Consider the following 26,862-nt stretch of genomic DNA (forward strand, 5'->3'; position numbering starts at 1 on the left):
AAACGTCACCACCAAAGAATAGACTGTATGGCTCACCGACAAGCAGCCCAGGCTACCCCAGCTACCAAATGGCAACCAAAAGAGACGGTGGGTAACGAAGATGACCGACAACCTCCAGTAATCATGACTGAGCTGCTTCAAGGAAAGAAGGCAATCGATCGCGATTTTGAAACCATAATTGAAGAATCCGATGAGCGAATCAAACTCATTCTTCGGCCTCGAGCACTTCTGGAAGGAAGCCGAAAGCAAGCTTCCTCCACTACCCCCACATGAGCCATTAATTAAAGTCAGACGAAATAGCCACCAGTCATTTCTCAGTGAGGCTTTGGAATACATACAGGAGTTTCACAAGAAGCATTTGGCTAATAACTTGTACTGCCTGCCAAAAGCATGCCAAGAGTTTCTTGATCTACCGTTAACTTGCCCTGATGTCGAACAAATCATCCAAAAGTGGTCGGATCTGGGAATGAAGGCTAGATTCCAACATATACGCGAGGCTTGAGTTTTCAGCTTTGAGGTAGAACCACATATTGATGTTGATACTACCGATCTTCCTTTCTCTCTCGAGGACCTCCAATATCTGCGGTACCATTTTGAAATTTTCTCATCCGTTTCCTTCTTCGGCCTTACGACCAATGAAAAAGAGCACGTGGTGCATTTAGATGCTCACATGGACACATGAGACGCTCGTATCACATATCAGGAGCGGACTTGCAAGGCTTTACAAGCGCAAAACCAAGTCCTAACACCGAGAAAGCCAGTGGTCAAAATTCAAAACAAAACAGCTCCGACAAACATGCCGCATGAACGTGTTTTCGCTGTAACTGAAGATGGCCAAGCGAGTAATGCCCATGAATAAGACATCTCACCCAAAAATCCAAATGACGAAGATCATGAGCTGATGGGCCCTTCAGTCCTCGACAACATGGAAATTAACATGGTCCATGTCTTACCAACATAATTCTAACTAACCACATCCTAACCAAATTTCTTGGACGATGACGTGATTGCCAAAGGGGCCACGCAAGTTGATTCTATGGTCATCAAAGAAACTAAGCAAATAAGCAAAGAGGAGAAATTTAAAGCAGCTCTCGCCGAACTGTTTCCCCGTTCTTCATCTGTTAATCTTCATCCCTTGAAGCCGTTGTATCTCACGGCCCATATTGAAGGATACCCGTTTCCCATTTCTTTCATGAAAGCATTATATCGCTCAAAAAATGAACTCATTCCATTAGGGGTAACCATGAGCAGCTCTTTCGACGATAAATATTAGACTAAGGGAGTGCTTCCTTTATAGGTGAATATCGTGGGTCAAAATCACATGATCACATTTTTTTAGAGTCGATTCAAAGACCGAGTATAATGCATTACTTGCTTGTGACTAGATCCACCAAACTAGTTGTATCCCCTCATCATTATATCAAGTTCTCATCTTCTGGGACGAAAAATCGATTGTAGTTCATTTGGCTGACAATCAATCGTTCGAAGCTAATATGAATCAAGCTCGCTTTTATGATGATCAAGTCGGCTACATCACCCTGCAAGGTTTCAACAAAGAATGACGGTCGACTCGGATCATAATTTAGAAAGACATCGAGGTTAAAGCCGAGACTGTTCAGCAGTATTCAGCGAGGCTCAGGTTGGCTAACCTAATTGACAATCCTGATGCCTGATACCAAACAGGATAGACGTCGGGCCGCGATTTCATCTATCATGGAATGCCTGTTGGCCCATTGGACTATTTCCAAGCAACCGAATTCTGGCATGAACTTAGTAGAGTTCCTCGCCGTAAGAGACAACGGTCCAATCCTGTCATTTGATAAAGTCCAAGCTGCCCCAGCCAAGCTTAAAGGCAGTCGGCCCCAATTCAAAGATCCATTAGACGAAATAAACGTTGGAACAACCGATGACCCTCAACCTTTATTTATTAGTTCTTTGTTGCTCCAACTTATGAAACCTGAGCTTTGTAAACTTCTCGAAGAATTTAAAGACTGTTTCGCTTAGAGTTACCATGAAATGCCTGGCCTGGATCGAACACTCATCGAGCATGAATTACGCATCAAGGTTAGTTGTAAACCTTTCCGCTAACCCCCATCCCCGACGATTCTCGACCGAAGTTTAGCTCGGCATAAAAGATGAACTCGTTCGACTTTTAAAAATCTATTTTATTCATACAGCTCGATACGTCGAATGGTTGGCGAATATTGTCCCAGTTTTAAAGAAAAGTGGTGCTTTACGAATTTGCATTGATTTTCATAATTTGAACTTGGCAACCCCTAAAGACGAATATACAATGCCAATTTTGGACTTGTTAATCGACACCGCAGTAAACCACAAGATGTTATCTTTCATGGATGGCCATGCTGGTTACAACCAAATTTTCATTACTGAGGTTGATGTCTACAAAACTATTTTTTGTTGCCCTAAGGCAATCGAGACCTACAAATGGGTCGTCATGGCTTTCAGACTTAAAAATGCCGGTGCCACATATTAACGAGTTATGAATACCATTTTTCATGACCTGATTGACATAGTCGTTTAGGTATACATCGATCATGTTATGGTCAAATCGAAGCACTACAGAACACATTTAGATGATCTTCCGCAAACTTTCCTTCGTATGCACCAACATAATTTTAAAATGAACCCTACCAAATGCGCACTTGGTATATCAACATGCAACTTCTTGTGTTTCCTTGTACATGGCATCGAGGTAGATGAAAATAAAGCTTGAGTTATCATTGATGCTCCACCCTTGACAACCAAGAAGCAATTTTAATCCTTACTCGGCAAAATCAATTTCCTCCACCATTTCATTTTTAACTCGGTGGGGAAAATGAAGGTTTTTTCCACGCTTTTGAAACTTAAGGATTCTGACAAATTTGAATGGCGCAAAGAACATTAAGATGCTTTCACGCAAATAAGTTCTCCCTTACTACCCCACATGTCCTCGTGCCACCTAGACGCGGTAAACCTCTTAAGTTGTATATCTCGGCTGCCGAGGAATCCATTGGTTGTCTTCTTGCGCAAGACAATGACACTGGGCAGGAGCAGGCCATTTGAATCTTAACTCAGCTGAGATAAATTATTTAGCCATCGAGAAACTCTGTTTGGCTTTGTTCTTCGATGCGTCTAAACTCAGGCATTACATGCTCCCTTCTGTTACTTAGGTCATTGCCCAGACAAATGTTATTTGCTATTTGCTTACTCGGCCGATAGTAAAAGGCCGAATTGAGAAATGGACAATGGCTTTGTCTGAATTTAGTTTGCAATATGTGCCCCAAAAAGCTATCAAAGTATAGGTGCTAACCGATTTCTTAGCTTAACATCCTTCTCAATACGGTTTTGAAGGCAACGATGTCGAAATTGGCATGGTAGAAACATGTGATAATTATTGGACGATGTATTTTGACAGCTCTAGTACCTCGACCTCAGCTAGCATTGGAATCGTTATCCAGTCCCTTGATCACTACAGATGATATTTTTCTTTCAAGTTGGATTTTGACTATACAAACAATCAGGCCAAATATGAAGCCCTCGTCATCGGCCTTAATGTACCATCCTCGGTGATTCAGAACTTGTAATTAACCAACTCAATGGGACTTTTCGTTGCATGAGTTGTACTCTAGCGCCCTATCATATGGTTGCCAACTATTTAGCCGAATCATTTGTAGGCATTACGTTTAAGCACATATCACAAGTTCGAAATATTGACGCAGACGAGTTGGCTCAAATAGCATTCGGAGCACAACTCATGGAGCTGTAGAATTAGCTGACCGAGGAGCACCTCAGTTTGGATATACATCACTGCTTCGAGACCGACTGGTTATTTATCCAGGTCTCGATCAACAAGGATTTCCGAGTCCTTGTTGGTAGAGGTCATCTCATCAGCCTTCTCAACAAAGTGAGGTGTTGCTAGGTTACTAGGCTTGGCATATTGAAAGCCAAGTTTTATTTTATGATTGGATATTTGCAAGTACATTTTAGAATTCGGCATTCCGACGGCCGAACCACATTTACAATCAAGACATTTATCTCTTTCGAGTATTTGTGTCTGTACAGCCAGGTACCAGTTCGGCGTACTTATACTCTCACGAATATAATTATCGAGACTGAACCCGACGTTGACGATTTGTGAACTTTGAAGAAAGTAGCAGCCTTGTCTTCAGGCTCTAGAACCCGAAGGTCGAGGCGTGTTCCTTCCTCGGCCGCAGTCACAAGATCAAGAAGATAGCAGTGCGCCCAACACCACATCAACAAGTAAACACCAATGTGCACTAGCATACATTTGACCAAGCAAAAAGCAAGCAAGCATGTCCTGTATCGTCGTGGTGGGGTTAAGTTTCATCCTCCATCATTTGATCCGGATCTTTGAACGTAGGAAGTTCTGTTCGTTGTGGTTTCCGAATTTCGTGTCGTTGTATTTTTTCCTCACATCTATTCAAAGAATTAAAAAAAAATTCTAGGAATAAGAAAGTATGAAAAATTTACGAACGAACGAGAAACGAGAAACTTTGAATGCGAAAGTCTTCTTCGAGTGTGTGAATCAAACTCTCAATGAAAGCACCAATTTGTGGATGCAAATTTCCGTTGTCTTCTCCTTTGACGAAAATGCACCTGCAAAATAATAACACCTAAGATTAAGGCCAAAAGCCTCACGCGCCCTTGATGAATTTTGGGGGGGGGGGGGGGAGGGGCTTTGGCCGAAGAATCTTCTATGCCAAAGTTAGAAATTGAGAGAGAAATTGTTTAGGAATTTTTAGGTAGAGAATGACCTAGCATTTTAGCGGGAAAACATGGCTATTTATAGGGGAGTGACCGGCCCTATTTAAAGAATAGGGGCCAGCCACATATGGCCAAATTATGAGTGTAATTGCAAGATATTATGTGAAATAATATCTTGCAATTAACTTGGCAATTAATCCCAAATTGAATAGGAAAATTGGGAGTTACATTTTGAGTGAGGATTTGATGAGGAATGATGAGAATGTTTTGAATAAATACCATTTTGATCACCTTGAACTCTTCCTTGATCCGTTATTGTCAGTTGCATGTACGTGGGAATCCTGACGTGCCTCGAGGATAATTTTGTCCCTTTCACCCAAAAGTATAAGTGTTGCCTCTATAATTTTCTTGATTATTTTTTGCTCCACAGAAACCTTAGAAAATATCAAATACTGATTTAGATGAAATATAAAAATTTCTCCGATAGTTAAAATATTGTCCATTATTTTCTTTTATTTTAAAAAGAAATGCAAACTTAAAACTTATATAGTGACTTCGAGATGCAAAACCCTTTGCACTATCCATAACTTTTGGAAAAAGCCACATTGTGCACAATTATTAAATCTTTTGTAAACTATTTTAGTCCATCTAATTTAATGTATGGATGTAAAAAAGGTGGCATTATTAATCACTCCTAAACTGCTCACTGCTTTCCTTTACCATCTTCCTCTAAACTTTTTTTTAATTAAAAAAAAAGTCGTATTATTCAATCCACCCGCTAATAACCTGCTTTTAAATAAATTTTTATTTGCAAGTGACTCTTTATTATAATAGTATAAAAAATTTGAGTCTTTGCGTGACAGTAGAAGTTTAAATTCAGTTAATAGCTAATTTATTGTTTGATAAAAAAATAAGAAATAAAAAAAACTTTTATTGTATTATAAAATAAAAGAATGAAAAGGGGGTGTGAGAATCGAACACACAATCTCTTCTACCCAAAGCAATAACCATACCACTGAATCAAATACCAAGTATGACCGGTTAAACTCACTCCTTAATGCTAGAACAACTCTTCTCCGCCACTATAGTTTCTGATTCATTTGCTTTGTTTTTGCACTGCCACGAGCGGTTTGAAGCTCTCTCGCAATGAAGGTGCTGAGCTGGTGGCTGATGGTGGTGGGCTCGCTCCGGCTGGTCTCCGTTTGGTTCGGGTTCTTCCACATTTGGGCCCTCCGCCTCGCCATCTTCTCCAAATCCCCCAGTACACTTCTCTCTCTTTCTCTCACTTAAATGTCACTTCCAATACTTTTCCTCTTTGGTCGCCGAGAAATTTTTTTGGGTTTACTCTTTGGTGTTGGAGTTTGAATGAAATTTCAACTCAAATGTGGGGTATTGTTGGAAATTTGAGTAGTTTGAGTAGAAATTTCTTTGTCCCACATTGGCCATTCCCAAAAGATTTATCACTTTATAAGGCTTTGTCCTTTATAGAAAGTGATTGGAGTAATAGACCTGGAGACTAAAATTGGGCTCACCCTTGGGGTTGGGCTTTGGGGTGTACTAATTAATTGGTAATTAATATATAATTAATATATATTTAATTGTCAAAAGATGGGCCTTGAGCCTCTTGGGCTCTAATAATTAAATTAATTATTTATTTTCAGAATTAATTAATTATTTTTAATTTCGAATTTAAATTAATTAATTAATTATTTTTACCAACAAACTCATCTTTTCAGATGAAGTCTGAAGTGTGAAAACGCAGAAACAAAAACACCCTTTTAAGCAGATGTCTCCCAACAGATGCATCCCTTCCTCAAACCTGTTGCGAACAGGTATAATCACATTATATATACATCCATCTGCATGACATTTAAGACATAAAAAAAATCATAAATCTTCTCCTGCAATCATAAACATCCTTTCTGAGAGAACCACATTAAAATTTGCCAGAAGTCAATTTTTGTTTCAAGGACATTGCGGTACACAAGCCTCGATCTTCGAGTTGTCTGTTTTATAATTCGTATTCTAGTTTATATTCTGTTAATTCCTATTGCATTTATTATTTATTAGCATATATAAATTATCACAGATTGTTGACTTATATCCAACTAATTAATATATAATTAATTGTCAATTAATTAGTACACCCCAAAGCCCAACCCCAAGGGTGAGCCCAATTTTAGTCTCCAGGCCTATTACTCCAATCACTTTCTAGAAAGGACAAAGCCTTATAAAGTGATAAAATCTTTTGGGAATGGCCAATGTGGGACAAAGAAATTTCTACTCAAACTACTCAAATTTCCACCATTTGGTACTTAGAAGGTTGAGAAAAACAACCCATTTGTCATTTTTTTGTGTTATATTTCACTGCGTTTGGTAAGTAGAGAGCTAATGTTGATTAACGTGGGAGTTTGATTGGATATGCATTTGGAAATCTTGTGTTCTTAATTGTTTGAGGATGTTAAGGAAGTTCTCAACTATTTGATTTTATGGATTTTGGTGGATATGGAGAGATCCAAAAGAGCTGAAATTGTTCTCACATTTCATCCATAAGTAGCAAAGTTTGTGTTGCGAGTCGTGTCCTTCGATGAGAATGCGTAGCAGGATGGTTTTTCCTCGAATATGTCCTCGTGGGATGAAGGCTTTGTGTGGATGTTCGGATTGTTTGAGATTTTAGATATGTTAAAATGCCTCAGATCACTAGCTTTCACTAGTTCATGGGAGGACATTTGGTGTCTGAAGTTCATGGGAGGACATTTGGTGTCTGGACTCTTTTAACTTGCACACTCTGCTATCTCTGCGCCGTTAACCTTGAAAACAAGGCTCTCTACCTATCTACGTTTCCGTCGTTTGTCTATGCACTCGGTCATTTCCTGTCCGAGTACCTAACATATCAGACGATGGCCATTGCAAATCTTTCTACTGTCAGCTTTTTTGCAGGTATCAGTTCACTTGGCTATATTACATCATTTTACTCTGCATCCTTTGTTGTTCTGATTTGAAGTGATGTGCAGCAATTTTGGTGTTTGTGTCAAAAGACCTCTAGTCTACGGTCTCATCTGTTACTTGTGAATGCTTACATGTTTTAAAGCATACAAATGTGACGGTTGCTTTTAAGCATCATAAATCATGCTAGAATTCGGGGTTCATATGCACTAGTCGGGGCTAGAAACACGTGTTTGCGTATACGATGATTCTTATCAGAAAGAAGAAGAGAGAATTCCAGGATGTATACTCAGTATGACAATGCTCGCTTGCTCTGAAGTAAGTTGTTTGGAAGGGAAAAAAAAAAAAAAAAAAAAAAAAGCTTGATCTGCGAGCACTTTTTAAGAGAGAGCAGGATTAGAATCTTGCGTTCTCATTCACAGGCTATCTCAGATGAATATTTCAATTGGAAATAAAGTCTATATTCGCCTTTCAACTGTTGGCAAACTATTTATACGCTATGATATTTTGTGAAAAATAGCGTTTGGATTTCCCAGAAAGACTTGGTTGATGGTTGATTTACTGTCTTATGGTAACATCGTATAGTTGTGATTGCTTATTTCATGTTGAACTGAATTACAAAGCAATGCCCGATGAATTTTGTTCTGGTCCTGATCAGGCACGGCGATAATCTGGATGCTGCTGCAATGGAATGCACATCAAGCGCAACCTGTGTTGAAATCAGAAAGAAGTGTCTGATTCCTGCTTCGGCTTTCTCCGCATAAGTTGATTAAGTGTCTTCTCAATCATGCTTGACTTAAAGCGCTTCAAGAAAGGTCTTCAGCCTCATGTTTCGACTTTGTAAGAAAGCTGACATCGTTGACAGCTAAAGATCATCTCCAGAGATGTCAAATTTTAAAGATAAAATTTAATTTGGCAACTTATATGGCACTTGGACATCTTTTAAAGTTTTGCTTTCCACCTGATATGTTAAATTTTAAACATAAAATTAAATTTCGGGCTTATTTTCTTTGTATTGGTAATGAAAGAAAATGAATTAAAAGGTACAAAAATGTTTATACATTGATTAAAAGGCAAGACTTTAGACCAATAAAAAAATTAGTAAAAAGTATTTAATAATTAATTAAAAAAATATTTGACGCTGCTGTCAAAATTGGCAACATAGAGAGATGTCATTTTACGTCATTCCACATCAACTTTAGCTTCTCAATTGAAAAATATTGTTGCTGCTTATTTTTATTGTTATTGCTTATTTGGACATTTTGACGTCTTTAGAAATGTTGCAGTCGAAATCAGACTAAGATACAGGACATGCTTGCTTTTTGCTTGGTCAAATGTATCGGTGGTGCACATTGGCGTACAAATTGACATTAGAGTTGAATACTTTTGCCATACAACTCGCAATCTCATCCCATGAATTTGGTGCAGCAGGCTCACATGCCACATCATCATTTTATAAGCCGAAGCGAAAGTAAACTGAAGGAGCTATTATTGACACTCTAAAAAAGTGATTGCCGTCAAACCAAAACTTAATTATACACCAATACGCACCACCAAGTATACAACAGACCAAGAAGTTTTTGTTTCATAGCGTCCGGCGAAAAAACCAGCGTCTGGTAAAAGGAAACTGCTTCCAAAACAAAGGCTTAACAGAAGGAATAACAGAAGAATGCTTTAGCATTACCAAACACGACAGAGTTGCTTAAGAGATTAAACATTTTTCTTCAGCATCATCAACAAAACACAAACCATTCGACAAAACTCTAGCAAACAATTTACGTATTTTTTCCGATTCAAATGACATCCAAATTTTCAACTTGGATTAACAATTCATTTCATTTTTAAGCATCACAAGCTTTGTCCCAGGAGCTTACAACTTACAAGAACAGCGAATAAAAAGAATAAATGAAAAGAAAGACAAAGGTGCAAATAAACAGCACAGCAGACGGTTGGATTTAGTTTTACAGATTAAACCTGCGGGTGATATAAACTAGCCAACGTTTTAACAGCTATATTGATTTTCTAGCCGTAGATTAAAATTCACAATAACTAACCTAGTTGCTTTGCAAAGGCAAGCATGAAAACATCAAGCGCCAGAAGAAACCAAAGACAACGATCATCATTCTGCTGCAGCCTCTCCATTCTCATCCCCCTCGGTTGTTATCTCCGGCAGTGTAGTTAGATCCGTGCGATCCTCCTTCTTGTCTTGGGTGATATGGGAATCAGAAGAATCAATTGGATCACGCTGAGTTGCGTCCTGTGTCCCATTTGTGGAGTCTGAACCTTCATCTGTCCTGTCCGATTCACTTGTACCATTGGACTCTTCATTCTGAACAGCATCTGTGGCCTCCTTTAACGATGAAGATCTAGAACCACCCTCTGTTTCAGCTGTTCCATCAGATCTTAAGATATTCTCTGACACGTTAGTCGCTACCGTATTAGAGAAGGAAGATGATTCTCCCAATGCCCCATCTGCATTCTCAATTTTAGTGGATATTGTTGAATTTGAGTCAGATTCATTGTTCTGAGAAGCTGTGTTGTTAGCCTGTTCCATAACCATGGTTAGTATGGTCACGCTTTCTCCAGTACCCATACCATCCACCGTCGCATTTTCAGAGTGAGCTGACTCAGATACGATCTCTGTACCGTTCTGCTGGTATGAACCACTTGCCTGGTTGGTTTCTGTAGGGTTATTGCTTGCTTCTGTACTCACTATTGTTGAATTATCGTTAGCTTCGGCACTCACCATTGTTGAGTTATTCCATGCTTCTGGTTCATCATTAGATTGTGTTTTCACTTTTTCATGTAAAAGTGAGCTCTCCGCAGGATTGGCCATATTACCATTAGCCTTCTCTTCACTTGCACCTACATTTAAAATAGTACCATTTTCAGCCATTCTATCTTCCACCATTGTTGAATTGTCTTTTTCTAGCACAGTAGTTTCTGGGTTCTCATTTAAGTTTTCCGAACTTACTTTCTCAGTTTCAGTGCTTGTAACTTCATGGGCCACTGCACTAGAAGCATCATCCCCTTTGTAATTCTCCTCTCGTGCTTCATGAGCATTCTTATCATGGGTTTCATTATCTTGATCATCTGATGAACTGTCATGTTCTTCTTGATCCTCTCTCTCTTCACCGTCATTCTTTTCACCATCCTTCTCATTCCCATCATCTTCTCTTTCTTTCTCTTCATCTACAAAATCCTCATCGTGCTCCACTTCCCCTTCATTTCCCTCTTGCTCATTTTCATCTATCTCATCATCTCCAGCTCCTCTTCCCTCATCCTCTGTCTCTTCATTCTTGTTTTCTTCCTCCTCTTGCTCTTCCGCCTCATGCTTCAGATCCTCTTCTTCTTGCTTACCCTTTGGATCCTCTTCTTCTTGCTCTCCTACTTCATGCTTCTGATCCTCTTCTTCTCGCTCTTCCCCTTCATGTTTCTGATCCTCTTCTTCATGTGCTTCTACTTCATGTTTTGAATCCTCTTCTTCATGCACATCTACTTGATGTTTCTCGTCTTCCTCTCCTGCTGCTTCAACTTCATCCTCTTCCTCTTGTTTCTCATTTTTAGGGACTTCAAGTTTCGGAAGGTCCTTCCTCCCAAGTTTCAGAAGCTCACCTTCACTCAGGCTTCTGGTTGGGGTTTTTTTATCTTTCTTATCTAATGCCACTTTCTTATCATGGGAATGCTTGACCTGATAGATTAACCAAAAGCACACCCCAAGCAGCAGACAGATCTGCAGAACATGCTTCACCTTGATTCCTTTGGTTCTCTGGTTCCTACTTGGCGCCCGCTTGATCATGACGTATGCCCCCTAGTACCCTACCCGTATCTCTACTTCTCCCTATTTTCAAATGTTGCAAATATCGATCAGAAACCTGCCTATATCCAAACTTTAAACTAATAAACTTAAAAAAGATTACTCAACCTATGCAAATCAATCAAATTAAAAGTCTAGAACGCAATCTAGGCTTCATTTCACACAAATTTAACGCCAATTCTCGAAATAAAAGCAAATATTGTCGAAACAGATCCCTTGTGTGCCCAATTTATATTCCGAAAGCGTAATTAAGCCAGAACCAATTTTTAGAATTTCATCTACCTTTCGAAACACTTTGACACAAAACACAATATGCATACACCAAAAACACTAATTTCATAACACAAACGAAAAGGGGAATTCAAAATAAAAACTAACCCATTTTCTTCCTCGTAGAAAAGCAGCAAACTTGACTGAAAGAAACTAAATCCATCACCAGAAACTTGGTGGAAAATTGATACCAAATTTGCAAGTTAGCATTCAAATTCTAACTGGATAACGAATTAAACCCACAAGCAAACCCTATAACACTCCATCAATCACAAAGATTTGAATAAACAAATAAAGGGGATAGACTTAAATTACTTAACACCCCCAAATCCAATCTTATTCATTCACAAGCAAAACCCATTTCCAAAATAGTAAATTGTGAGCAAAATGAGCTATTCAACACCCATAGGCACCAAGAATGGGAAATTACTGATTAATTACTAAAAGTAAACTTACTGGAGAAATTACGGAGGAAGAAGAGGAGGAGAGTACCTGAGAAGCACGCAGTTGTTGTCAAATGTTGAGTGGGGAAGTAAAAGGCAGGGCTTGTGGATGGCAAAGCAGTTCTCTGTCAGACTGAGAGGAAGAGAGAGAGTGTGTTTGCGCCTTCTACACTTCAGTAGAGAATGACCGGATCTAATGTCAACACTAATTCCGAAGAAGCAACAAGCAAACGGGAATATTGTAAATGGTGATTTTTTTTTTTTGGTAACTTGGCCATGTCCGTCTAGTCTTTTACGGATCGGGAAGACTCACGCTTCATTTCAAATTCTTTTAACTACCATCGTGTTTATTAGCGTCCAAAGTCGAATTTAGGACGTGACATATGAACAACGGGCTTGGAATTCATCCCCAACCATTAAAGCCATCCCGTTGTGGTTTATAAATGGTGATGCTCACCACCCTATTTATCGTCATTTTCAATAAAAGTAAGAGAGGCTTTAAAAAAAAAAAAAAAAAGAGTAAGATATTTTATTTATTAAAAAAATATTACAAATATATATCATAAAGAACTACCCCCAAAATGGTTCTTGCACCCTAAAATGGTTCTTGCAAGATTTGATCTAAAAAGATTACAATAAAACTTTACTAATCGCAAAATAATGAGTAGACTTCAAGTTCGTTGTCGAGCTCATCAGAAAACGTAAGATTACATAGATCAATAAAACCGTTAAACCTTATGTTACAAGGGGATCATGTGTGAAATTTTATCCCCTAATTTCACTATATAATTAAGTATTTCGTATTTGCACAATTTTATTGTAATTTTTTAGCTTCATTAATTTAGAGTTTTAGTTACTTAGTTAAAAAAACTTGAATTTTCATAAACGTTCAATTAAAATCCATGGACCTTTGGGGTCATACTTAGTGCTTTCGAATAAAACTTGATTCCATAAGAGTGTAAGCGAAAACTGTTTGCGAAACAGAGCTATAATGAAAAAATTACGAGCAACGTAAGTTGGGTCCAAATAGTAAATTTGACTTCCTACAAATAGCAAGCCCAATAATGTGGGAAAGCAAACCAATCTCACTTTGGGAAGTGAACAGACGACTCGGATCGTGACCCATTCATACCCCATACCAAAATACATCCAAGGTCAACACGTGACGTCAAAAATACTTGTTCATCTATCATGCCCTATTTACGAGTCATGATGACTAAAACCAATCCAATAGTTCAATAACATAGTAACCTTTTTACATATTTCTTGGATGCATCTAACCTCTGTGTTAGACTTCCTACGTACCATAAGACATGTTCAAGCCATTCGTAGTTCACTATTTGATAAATTCTGACATTTCTATAGTATTTTCTAGCAGAAAGATATAGAGCTCCAAAATCACTCAATGAAACTTCAGTAGCATGAATCACTAAATTCCAATCTACATAATGAAACTATATGCCAACCAAGATTGTCATTTCGTCATTCACACATATAACATGTTTTTCAATACAACTCCACAATCACAGTAATCAATTCCATTAATCCAAGCTGCACAATATTAACATTCAACAACATTGATCAACCAACAAGATCAAATATCACTTTACTAATTTTTAATAAAGTCAACCCTTATAAGGTTTACTATATTTTTTCTACTAAAATCCAAACATCAAGCATTGTAACTCTAAGTTACAACCACAAACGTAAACTTGAGTAACTTCGATGTACAAGAATCTAGGATTTCAAACTAACTCAATGGAACCGAACATGAAATGGGATTTCGGACCAACTCAACGAAATCCAACTAGGAAGTTGTCGCCATCGTGGATTTACCAACAACTATAGGCATAGTCAAATAATGTAGGCAGTTATCATCCATCGCCGATATAGCAAGCATGATCACCCCTAAAATACGTATGGTCCCCCATCGTGGATATACCAAGCATGACCGTATCCTAAGGTACTAGGTACGATCACCCATCGCTGATATACTAAGCATGATCACTCCCAGATGGGTATGGTCCCCTATCGCAAATATACCAAGCAAAACAATATGCATAGTCTAATAGTGTAGGCAGTGATCACCCATTGCATATGTACCAAGCATGATCATCCCTAAAATAATATGGTCCCTCATCACAAATATACCAAGTATGACTGTATATGTACCACACTGCTACATGGTGCAGTCACATTATCATACATCATATAACATACACCATACATCCTACATCAACACCCATGATATGCATTAGAGCACATACACTAGTATCAATTCCAAATGACAACCAAATATCTAATCATATAGACTTACAAGTTCTACATTAAAGCTCTAAAATTAACAAAAATAATATAAAATTCCGTAAATACAAAATACGTAAATTACAATAGTGAAATCAATGAATGGGATTTCACACTTTTACACTCCTACAATCGCTTCCTAACACGACTTATGCAACTAAATTCCCACACTGATTCACTCATTTTTCTAGCAAATCGAAGTCACCCACCACCATCAAATGACTTAACAACACTCCAAGATTGTTTTTCACCCAAACTCGACCTAGTTTGGTTAATGTTTCCCAATGAACAATGCTCGTCATTTTTCGAGCTCACAGCCGATGATCTCACCATTTCTAGGCATCCTGACATCGACCACCACCACTAATCGACTCATCTTGACCCCATGAGAAAAATCCAACCAAGGTTTAAGGCATTACAACATCAATGACGTTGAATCGGCGATCACCCTTTTAGGGTTTTTCGGCCCTTTCTTGCGGTTTTCCAGCGGAAGTAAGGTATAACTCTTACTCCACTCTCATGATCTTCATGTTGGTATAATTTGAGCCATTGTAGCATTTAGGTGGAAATTTCAGCGAGTCGTGACCGCCAGCTGACGCGTGTGGTGGTGGCTCGTGACCAAAGAACCCACTTAGTCCTTCTATGCTAAATTCGATACTCTGATTTCATCTTTGACATTCATGTGTTGTAATTTAGTTGTTTGAGCCTAGTTTCGTAATTGTCCGCCACTTGGGCGAATAAAGCAAAGGAGATTTGTGGTTGTGGGATTCAGTCAATATCATAGTACAATGCTTAAATGGAAACATTGATATAATCAATGTTCTAAAAACGGCTGAGGCGAGGCGTTTTCTTGCAAATCGGTTGGAAAAATCAGATGGGCTCTAGGCGGGCTAGGCGGCGTTGGACGGTTTTTTTTTAATGAAATTAAAAAATAAAATAAAAAATCATATCTAAGTAGTGGTTTAAAATTGTGAATTTGTTGTACATATGTCATCCTACAATACTCCTCACTATGGTTATATGGCATATATGCTTAATGTGTTTTTAAATTTTGGACTTGTTAGATACTCTTTTTGCATTTTATCATTTTTTATTATCTTATCCATGGATTTCATACAAGTATAATTTTTTGTATGTGTCAATATGCACTTATTCACAAGATATACAAGAAATTTACCTAAATCTTCCTAGCCCACCTAGGCGCCTGCCTAGCCACCTAGGCGCTAGGCGCCAGCCTGCCGCTCGACTAGCGCCTAACGTTTTTTAGAACCTTGGATATAACCATATTTTATACCCTTGAGTTTAGATTCTTATTATATTTTTTGAGTGAGTTTAGTTCACTTTCACATAGTTTTATGTTTTCGTAGGTTTGAAGAAAAAATATGAAGAAAGAAGAAAAAGGAGCACTTTTGCAATTGAAATGAGTTTGGCATGCTTAAAGCAGAAGCTGTCTGTGCAGATCAACCAAATTTATGGATTAAAATCTACTACCTCAGATGGAACCAGCTGTTGATCCATATACCATTGGAAAGATATGGAAGTTAGCTTTCAAAGGAATATTACGGTTCGTGATTTCAGGTTTTCTAGAAGACGTTATAGCGATTTTCATACAGGACATCAGTCAACAAAGTCTACGCGGAGATTGCAAAATCTGTTGGGTTTTTAAGTCATAATTCAACTGAAGTCCATTGCCCAAGAGAGAACGTGTACATATGACTTTATTTCTATTTCAAAGGAGTCTGAAGTAATTTACTTGGGAAGTTTACTCGCCACATCATCAGTTGTGGAATACAAATGAGGAAAGGATTGCAAAAGACCTAATTATTATAGGATTTTGATCAATATATAAAGGAGAGATTGTAGGAAGTCTAGGAGGAGGTTTTGGGGAGACACTTTATCGTTTGCATGATTTTATCGTTCCCTTATACGTAATGAGTTCTACTTAACATGCCTTAACATGCCTTAACCGGATAAAATGCATGTTAGGATATATGACCTTTGCCCTAACCGGAGAGAATCATATACTTAAGGAGAATTATGGTCTATAGTTCCTTAACCGGACTTAGATACGAGAATAGTCATCTAAGAGACGAAATATTCCATTGAATGCATTGAAACCTAAGCATGATTGCTTGTGGTTGATTCTCCTTAGACCTTCATCCTTGCCTTAAAACCCAACATTTTATTCTCTTTAATTTTCTGTTCTATTTTTATTTGCTTATAAAATCATTACAACAAATTCTTCACATCTTTGTTTGAATTGTTAATTATGGTTGAGTCCAAGGAAGAAAATATCGGTAATATCAGAAATATCGGTAGTCCGAAAACATGGAAATATCGGTAAAATATCGATATCGATAAAAATTACATGGAAACCACGAAAATTGTAAGAAAAACTTGGAAATTTTTATTGAAACTTTGCAGGATGTTTATTTAGTCAATTATCTATTAGTTTATCACAAAAAATTGGAAGGAAATGCATTGCATGATGGATTTAACATTATCAAGTTGATTATATAGCGAGCTGACAAACATTGTGAGTGTAGAAAATATGTAGTAATTAATGAAAGAAGTCTAAACACACCATAATCATTTATATATAATGAATTAGTACAATATTTTACACTTTAGTACCACATAGAGTTTCTATGAGGTTCAAATTTTTCACTATCTTCATCATTTCTACGTGTAGAATGAGTGTATTGTGAAGAGTAGTTATCAAATGATAAATCCCCAAAATAGTTTTGCATGTAATTGTTAACATGCCACCCATATGGATCCGAGATTGGTTGAGGTTGTCCATAAGAAAAATCATTTGAAGATTGAGTCTGGGATTGTTTCCATGAGTCGCTCGATTCCATCCCAACAGGAATGGGATGTGAAGGGTAGGGAAATGGTTAGTTATGAGTATAACCATAGTTACTACTTCCCAATCCAACAGAGTCTGAAGTTCTAGATAACGAGTCATCTTCTTGACTTGACAAAATCCCCTTGCCTCTTTCTCTGCGAGTATAGTCATTCCCTATGGCACCAATTCCTGGTCCTGCCCGCCTACTGCCATGGTCATCATCCTGTGTTGCATGCGTGAAGTTTGCCTCACCAGTGAAGGGGCTCATATATCCGGGAGGTGGTGGTCCATAATAGTTTCCATATCCACCACCACTACCTCCAGCTCCACTACCTCCAGCTCCACTATGTCCTTCATCATTCCCACCTTCGGTGGTAGGTGAGTCTCCTGATCTTGTACTAGAGCTATCATTAGTATCAGCACGATGTTGTGGTTGTGTAGGATTGGAAGAAGGTGGAATTCCAGTGTTTCTTGGTCTTGGGCGCAAAAGTTCTTCCAAAGAGTCAGCGCTACTAGATCCCACCTCCTCCTCTAATACTCTTTCTACATTTATCCCTTCATTACGTGCTTCTTCAGCAACTCTGGGAGCTGGGTTGCCTTCATCATTATCTAAATGAAGAGGTCTAATCCATTGAAAAAGTTGGTTACCCTCTGTATCATCATCTTCACCAACAATATCAAACACATCTAGTGGGTCCCCACGGTCGACATGATCTATTTCTGCTTCCTTATCTCGAATTTGAAGCTTCATGTTGTAGTAGCAATAAACTAATTTTTCCAAGCTACTATGAGCCAACTTATTTCTTTGCTTTGTGTGTATGAGTGCAAATGTGCTACAATTTCTTTCACAAGCAGATGAGGAAGCTGTTTGTGATAATACTTTGATTGCTAACTTTCTCACAGTTGGTGCATCGGTCCCATACATGATCCACCATTCAGCTACAATGAAAAACAATGTTGATAAGCCTAATAACTCCAACAAATTCTATTATAAACTTATAGTGAAATATGTTTATACTCACTAGGAGACATATTTGTTCGAGCAGCAACTGATGTTGGTTCTCCAAAAGTTCTTCTTGCATCTTTAAACCATGTTAGCTGAATTCAATAAATCGTGTTAGTTTAATCCAACAAAGTAATTATTATAATTTAAGTAATTGTCTACCTCATTTCCAAATTGGCCAACTGCTGGTGATGCAGGGTCTAATTTAGAGTATACATTATGTACATCACGTATAAGGTTACCATCATCTCCAACACCGGGTCTGTATTGGTATCGGGGATTCAAATAATATGCTGTTCAAAGAAACACATACCCTAATAAGAGAAATAATACTTATGCAACTAAAGAAACGAATTGCAAATTATGACATAATTTATACCTGCTGCATGCAAATCGTGGTATAATGTTTTATACCATCGGTCTTCAATTATCTTTATGACCCACCTTGCACCATGTTTTCTTTCCAATTCATCCTTCACTACACGCATCAACTCATATACTGCCCCCATAGTAGGATACACCTCTGTGTCAACGATCCGTAAAACTTTGTAAAGAGGTTCAAACACTTGGCACACATGTTCTGATTGAGTCCAAAAAGCATGATCAAGCACTATACTTTCCACCATACGACCTGTATTTGAGCGGCTCAAATTGTGGTTGGCCCAATCGTCATTAGTGAATAGTTGCTTCAACCCTGCTTTCTTCTTGAGTATGCTGTCTAATGCAATATAGTTGGTGGCGAATCGAGTGGTAGCTGGATGAATAATTTCTCCTTTGCAAAATTCACGCATATTTGCCAACAACCAACCGTGATTGTAAATATAATTTGTGATCGTTCTAGCTCTTTTGACCACAGTAACAACATTCTCTCTCTTCCCCATTGCCTCAAACATGAGATCAATACAATGTGCTGCACATGATGTCCAAAACACATTATAATGCTTCATTAATTTTTTTCCAGCTTTGACAAATGCAGAACCGTTGTCGGTCACGACTTGGACAACATTATGCTCTCCCACCTCCATGATTACATCCCTCAATAATTTGTAAATATACTTGTAATTCTTTATATGGTCTGAAGCATCAACAGACTTCAAAAAAATTGTCTTTCCTTTGGAGTATACCATGAAGTTGATGATAGACAATCTGGTCGGGCCGGTCCATCCGTCACACATGATTGTACAACCATTAGTTTCCCACTTTGACCTCAACTTGTTAACATACTCGCCAATGTCTTTATACTCCATATCCAAATATTTGTTTCTTATCTCATAGGGAGTGGGAGGTTGTACTCCAACACCGGCCTGTTGACATCCCACTACCATATTTTTGAAATGATGTGATGATGCCTTCGCAGCAGGGACATTTTCATAGATAAAGAACTTGCTAATTAGACGCCCCATTCCCTCCTTCACATTACCTCCAGTGAAATAACTCCAAACACTCTTTTGACGTGCTTTGGATGACTTATATAAACTTGGGGCTATTGGTGGTGTTGGTTGTGATTCTCTAAGACTGCCTCCCCATCTCATTTGTGCACCACCACTTGTCCCGGAACCTTGTGCTCTATTAGGAATTTTATGAAGGTGTTATCTTTCCCATGCTGACTGTTTGGAGGCACGTAATGCTTGTTTCAAACTGCGTCGTTCTTCAGGTCCCATGTCATCATCACATTCGTCCTCATCGTCATCATCATCACTGTCAAGCTCTTGGCCATAGACTTCTCTCTGTAGCCCAGCTCGAATATTTTCCATTCCCTGTGTTATCTTTTCCTTCTGCTGTTTTTTATTTTTTAATAATGTGCAGATGAATGCCTTCACTTCTGGGGGGACATTATCGCATCGTTGAACATTTTTTGCTGGATCTAATTCACTAAGATGGTACTTAAGTCGTGTCACTCTGCCACTCTTCATTACCGGACCACAATATTTGCAAATTGTGCCATGTTTGTTTCCGTCTATTGGGTATCCATGTTCCCAAGCTGGATCACGTTTAGTAGCTCCACTGGACATCGTAAATGTACCTACATTTATTTTTCATAAAAATTAGACAAATATTTTTTGGCCAAAAAATATAGTAGTGATGACGGTTATATGAAGTAAAGAAAATGATTGTAAAATTTTAAGTAATTAAAAAAATAATATGGAATAATAAAACCTAATATTAATGAATAATAATCCAATTTGATAAAAAAATAATCCTAATATAAATGATGAATAATATTCCTTTTTGATAATAATCCTAATATAAATAATCCTACTATAAATGATGATAATTATGTTTCATGAAAATAATCCTAATATAAAACATAGTGATGAATAATATTCCTTTTTGATAATAATCCAATTTAATAATAATCCACTTTAATAATAATCCAATTTAATGAATAATCCAATTTCATAATAAAAAAAACCTAATATTAATGAATAAAAATCCTATTTGATAAAAAAATAATCCTAATATAAAACATAGTGATGAATAATAATCCAATTTGATAATAATCCAATTTAATAATAATCCAATTTAATGAATAGTCCAATTTGATAATAAGCCAATTTAATGAATAATCCAATTTAATGAATAATAATCCAATTTGATAATAATCTAATTTAATGAATAATAATCCAATTTGATAATAAAAAAACCTAATATTAATGAATAATTATCCTATTTGATAATAAAACCTAATATTAATAAAATAATAAATAACATTAAACATATTAAAATTATCCTAGGGAATAATTATACAACATTACTTAATTACTTAAAAAAATTAACATGTAATTGTTAACATTACTTAACTGCTTACAAAAATTAACATGCAAGTATTAATTACTTAAAAAAATTAACATACGAGTCCACACAAATTTATTTGTTGTTGTATAAATTATAATAATATAAATATAAGTTTGTAAACTTACCTTAAATATGGAACCCTTTGTGTTCAAGCTTTGGAATGGAGCTGGAATGGCTTTGAAAATGGTAAGGGAAATAAAATAATAAATAACATTAAACATATTAAAATTATCCTAGGGAATAATTATACAACATTATTTAATTACTTAAAAAAATTAACATGTAATTGTTAACATTACTTAATTACTTACAAAAATTAACATGCAAGTATTAATTACTTAAAAAATTAACATACGAGTCCACACAAATTTATTTGTTGTTGTATAAATTACAATAATATAAATATAAGTTTGTAAACTTACCTTAAATATGGAACCCTTTGTGTTCAAGCTTTGGAATGGATCTGGAATGGCTTTGAAAATGGTAAGGGAAATAAAATAATAAATAACATTAAACATATTAAAATTATCCTAGGGAATAATTATACAACATTACTTAATTACTTAAAAAAAATTAACATGTAATTGTTAACATTACTTAATTACTTACAAAAACTAACATGCAAGTATTAATTACTTAAAAAAATTAACATGTAATTGTTAACATTACTTAATTACTTACAAAAACTAACATGCAAGTATTAATTACTTAAAAAAATTAACATGTAATTGTTAACATTACTTAATTACTTACAAAAACTAACATGCAAGTATTAATTACTTAAAAAAATTAACATATGAGTTCACACAAATTTTTTTGTTGTTGTATAAATTATAAGAATATAAATATAAGTTTGTAAATTTACTTTAAATATGGAACCCTTTGTGTTCAAGCTCTGGAATGGATCTGGAATGACTTTGAAAGGGGCAAGGGAAATAAAATAATCGAAAAGGCTCTGAATGGCTATGATACTCGACCTCTTGAAAGAATATCACAATGGCAGCTTTGAAAGAATATCACAATGGCTCTGATACTCCACCTTTTAAAACAATATCGGCACACGGTTTTGAATGAAACCACCATCCATGGTCTGAAAAGAATACAAATTATAATTGTAAAAGTGGTCTGAAATTGTCAAAATAATTGTAAAACTTGTCGGGAATACTGAGTGAGTCATGTGTCAAATTGTCAAAATAATTGTAAAACTTGTCGGGAATACTGAGTGAGTCATGTGTCCTCCTGACAGGAGGAACCCACACACACACACACAAATGACACAACGCATGCAACCACACACGCACACAACGCACGCACACAAACATCACACACACAGACCACGACCTCAGTCTCTCTCTCTCTCTCGATCCTTCTCGATCTTTCTTCTCCCTTCTCCCACACACACACACACACACAGATCTCCGATCTCTCTTCTCCCTTCTCCCAAACACACACACACACACAGATATCTCTCGATCTCTCTTCTCCATTCTCCGATCTCTCTTCTCCCTTCTCCCCCCCCCCCCACACACACAGATCTCTCGATCTCTCTTCTCCCTTCCCCTACACACACACCACGGCCTTCTGCTCCTCAGTCCGACAATCTCGAATCCTTCTCGATATATGGGTGTCGCCGCCGTTGATCGTGGCTCTGGCGAAGTCGGAGTTGGCTCAGTCGTCTGTGGCGGTGCGCCGCTGAGCAAGGAGTTGGCTCAGTCATCTAGTTCGTCTTCGACTCGAAGAAAACAAGATGAGATTCCATTGAAACCCTAAACCCTAAACCGACATCACATATGTTGAATCGTTTATTATCCTTGCATGCGTGAAATTTGAAGTTTATATGTGAAATTGAAGTTAAAAATCGTGTTTTTGCAAGGTTTTTGGGACGAAATCGGCTCGGAAATAGGCACACCATCTCCGGCGTTCTTCTCCGACGTTTGGCTCGGAGTCCGATTGCACCGTTCAAAAAAATATCGCGATATTTGGACGAAAACCATTCGGATACCAATTAAAATATCCATTCCCCGAAAAACCGATAATATCGGCGATATTTCGCCGATATTATTGGCATTTTCTTCCATGGTTGAGTCTAGTTCATTGTTTATGTTTATATTTTCATGTTTTTGTATCTTTAATATAATTAGATTTGGTTTAGTTTATCAAATTGGAGATTGAATTAGAATCCTTCCAGGAACAATATTTGGACTTGCGAAATGCTATACTACGACTATCATGTGCACTTGCAAATTAACACCAAACGTACAGGGCACGATATTGTGATGTTTGAAGACATACATAAGTTGGATATATTAACATGAATGTTTTGTAGGAAATGTGTGTACGGATGAGGATAAAACTGAAGAATGAAATTTGGAGTGTTAGCAACGATAGTAATGATTTTTGTGTAAAAAGCCATAGCAGTAATTGGTAAGTTATGTGGTAGATTAATAATTAATAATTTAGTTAGTTCAACAGTAATCATTTGGAGTTGGATTAACGCTACTGTCAACTTTAAAATTAATCAGAATTTCCTTGTATCTTTTGGGGGTTTCTGGCTTACTGCAAAACCGAGACTAATAATAATGATTAAAGAATGTTCTTCTTGTTGAGAGATTTTTCAATGTGCCCGGATACGGGGCGATACGCCACATGTTATCATATAATTGGTGGAAAGTTTTTTTTTTCTTTCTATTTTTTCAAGTGTCCCTCTAATTGTATAATTACATGTAGTGTATCACTATGAGTTTCCAGCACATTGAAAAACCTCTTATTCTTGTCAAAGATCGTTGTCCCATATGTCTTTGTTCTTTTACACAAACAATAGAACAATTTTATTTGAATTTTTTTATATATTTTATTTAAAAGTATAGGAAATTCAAATTTGAGACTTCTTCCGACATAACATGTTATTAATCTGAAGAATTAGTTCTCAACAATATATTCGAAGTTTATAACTATGTTGATAAGTTGGATTATACTAATGAAATTTGTGCAATATATGGATGACTTGGGGGATCTGCTGGCTGTTCAAAAATTGGGTCAAAAAGGAAATCCAACTCATGCACAACCCTACAAGGGGAGGGAAGGAATAACCTTAAAGACCTCATGGAGTATAGAAGGGATGCTTGAGTAACCAAGTTATCCTAGAAAGCCAAAATGAAAACAAAACAGTCAATTTTTCTCTTTCTTCAACTTTCTGCTAACCTAACAGATAACTAAGCTCTTATTTAGAAAGCCTAGGGGCATGCACTATGCTAGTTAAAGTTATTATTGAGCTTAACTTGCTCAATTGTTTCTGTCAAATGAAAAAAATGCAATGTGTCCAGATTTTATAATTTTTTCATTCGACGTTATTTGAATTAATCTAATCTAAATTCTGAGAGGCGGAGATTCAAACTTGAGTGCAAAAGGAGGAGCACGCTGTTATAGTCAACTTAACTAACTCAAGTTTGCAATGATCAAAGTTTTAATGACATCCTAATAGGAACCACAAAACACCCATAATTATATTTCATAAGATGCTAACAACCAAAACATTTCTTTGCTTCCCCCTAAAGATATTCCTGCTTAAACAAAACCTTCCTTCTATCACACATTTTCTGTCGTCTTTTTACGATTCAATGTTCTTTGTTCCCATTTTCTGCCTCCCCTTCCATGCAATCAATACCTATATATATAGCTTCTTCAAACATCTTGCTATCATTTTCTTCCGAGAAACCTGAATCAAAACCATGACTGAGAATAACAGGATTATCATCTTTATTGGGCTTTTTCTTACTTTGATATCGACTCGAACCGTAGATGCCTCCGTTGTTTCAACAGGTGACTTCAACAAAGATTTCTTTGTCACATGGTCTCCTGGCCATGTAAACACTTCAGCTGATGGCAAGACAATGAGTTTGAAGCTCGACCAAGAATCCGGTACATGATCAAAATTCATAAACTCTTTTAATTAGTCGTAGCATTTCCGAATTCTGATGATGTTGTTTTTCGTTTCCCCTAGGTGCTGGTTTTGCTTCAAACCAGATGTTTTTATTTGGACAAATTGACATGCAGATTAAACTAGTACCAGGCCATTCAGCAGGCACAGTTGTGGCTTATTATGTAAGCAAAAAGAACAACCATTTCCCTCTTCTTCTTCTCCTTCTTCTTCTTCTTCCGCATTTTTGCTAATGACTGAGTATTAATGGATTGTATATGATCAACTGGAAATTAATCAATGCAGTTAACATCTGATCAACCTAACCGTGATGAGGTAGACTATGAGTTCCTTGGCAATGTTGAAGGCAAACCATATATCCTTCAAACAAACATTTTCGCTGACGGGTTGGATGACCGTGAAGAGAGGATCAATCTATGGTTTGATCCAACAAAGGACTTCCATACCTATTCCATATTATGGAACCTTCACCAAATTGTGTAAGCCATCTATCAAATCTGATCAGTACTACATTTTAATCTTTCTTTTACATATTTAAGTTAAGTATACACAATAAATTTATGGGACAAATTTGGTGTACTTTTGCTGCCTATAGATTTATGGTGGATTGGGTTCCAATTAGAGTATACAGAAACCATGCAGACAAGGGTGTAGCATTTCCAAGGTGGCAGCCAATGAGCATCAAAGCCAGCCTATGGAACGGCGACAGCTGGGCAACAGGAGGCGGGCGCGACAAAATCGATTGGTCGAAAGGCCCCTTCATAGCTTCATTCAGAAACCACACGATTGATGCCTGTGTTTGGAAGGGAAATGCTAGATTTTGTAGGGCAGAGAGCCCTACAAACTGGTGGAACGAGGAGAGGTTTAGTACCCTATCAAATGCACAGAGAAGGTTGTTCAAGTGGGTTAGGAAGTACCACATGATTTATGACTATTGCGAAGATAAGGAGAGGTTCCAAGGCAACCTTCCAAAGGAGTGTTCTCTACCTAAATACTGATATAAAAAAAAAAAATACCAAAAATATTAATTTCTCTTTTATTATTTGTTTTCCTGTATTTTTTTTCTCTCTGTTTATCTTGTAGCTGATTTATTTGTGAGATAGAAATTACATAGAGGTTTTTTTGGGATGAGACTTGGAAGTAAAGTAACCTTTTCTTTTGGATTTCCTTTGCAAGATGCCAAAATGTTTCTTCACTTTTGTTATATTTGGAAGAATTAGTGATTCGATCAAGTATATTCTTATGGGAGTTTTAACGAAACATTCTTGGTAGTATTCATTTTTAAAGAAAAGCCACATGCTACTCACTATACTTTTATTTGTCATTTTTCAATAAAACTAAAGTTTTTTTTTTTTCATTAGTTTTCCTTTTATTATACATCATTAATCAACAATTGTTGTTCATAAGATTTGAAATCAAGATTCAACAAAGTGAAGCTAGATGCTACTAAACCAATTCATCATTGGGCTGCGAATGAGATTTTGTTCTCTCTAAGTGATGATTTGAATTATCATTAATGATCATTGCAATCCGGTATTGTGCATAACAAGCAAAGGATGTTTCTACCAAGACATGACGATAATACACCACAATTTTGCACGAAAACAAAGGGTTTGAGTCGAGCCTTATAAAGTCGTTATGTAACGGCGACGTGATATGAACACATTTCTTCTTAATGGGTCGGATTATTGTTTGTTCAAGAAACACGTTTAACACTATAGTACACATGTTCATATTTGTTGCGTAATACAATATATTTAAAATTTAATACAA

General features: G+C 36.9%; 2 protein-coding genes across 4 annotated transcripts; one reads left to right on the forward strand and one right to left on the reverse strand.

Annotated features, from left to right (window-relative positions):
- Positions 1–9,480: 9,480 nt before the first annotated feature.
- LOC114827610 (uncharacterized) lies at positions 9,481–12,508 on the reverse strand. Of its 3 annotated transcripts, none has more exons than XM_029109706.2 (2): positions 12,251–12,508; positions 9,481–11,512 (listed from the first exon to the last, which is right to left on the reverse strand). In XM_029109706.2, the coding sequence occupies exon 2, from the start codon at positions 11,468–11,470 to the stop codon at positions 9,791–9,793; it is 1,680 nt and encodes a 559-aa protein (XP_028965539.1). In that variant the 5' UTR covers positions 11,471–11,512; positions 12,251–12,508; the 3' UTR covers positions 9,481–9,790. The 3 variants fall into 3 exon arrangements, with proteins under 3 accessions (XP_028965539.1, XP_070662167.1, XP_028965540.1); XM_070806066.1 differs by having other exon boundaries at positions 9,481–11,546; positions 12,251–12,414; XM_029109707.2 differs by having other exon boundaries at positions 9,481–11,550; positions 12,251–12,414.
- Positions 12,509–24,758: 12,250 nt separating this feature from the next.
- LOC114827611 (probable xyloglucan endotransglucosylase/hydrolase protein 10) lies at positions 24,759–26,220 on the forward strand. The gene is made up of 4 exons (XM_029109708.2): positions 24,759–25,070; positions 25,153–25,253; positions 25,375–25,568; positions 25,685–26,220. Exons 1-4 carry the CDS (start codon positions 24,881–24,883, stop codon positions 26,085–26,087), a joined length of 888 nt encoding a protein of 295 aa, XP_028965541.1. The 5' UTR covers positions 24,759–24,880; the 3' UTR covers positions 26,088–26,220.
- Positions 26,221–26,862: the final 642 nt, after the last annotated feature.

The sequence above is a fragment of the Malus domestica genome, chromosome 10, assembly GCF_042453785.1.
Source record: "Malus domestica chromosome 10, GDT2T_hap1".
NCBI lineage: Eukaryota > Viridiplantae > Streptophyta > Magnoliopsida > Rosales > Rosaceae > Malus > Malus domestica.

What these genes read in the sequence shown, in the direction of transcription:
- LOC114827610 (XM_029109706.2), bottom strand. Translation starts at nt 11,470, where the DNA reads ATGATCAAGCGGGCGCCAAGTAGGAACCAGAGAACCAAAGGAATCAAG.
- LOC114827611 (XM_029109708.2), top strand. Translation starts at nt 24,881, where the DNA reads ATGACTGAGAATAACAGGATTATCATCTTTATTGGGCTTTTTCTTACT. An exon ending in GCACAGTTGTGGCTTATTAT is followed by an intron (nt 25,254 to 25,374) that starts GTAAGCAAAAAG and finishes TAATCAATGCAG; the next exon opens with TTAACATCTGATCAACCTAA. An exon ending in TGGAACCTTCACCAAATTGT is followed by an intron (nt 25,569 to 25,684) that starts GTAAGCCATCTA and finishes TGCTGCCTATAG; the next exon opens with ATTTATGGTGGATTGGGTTC.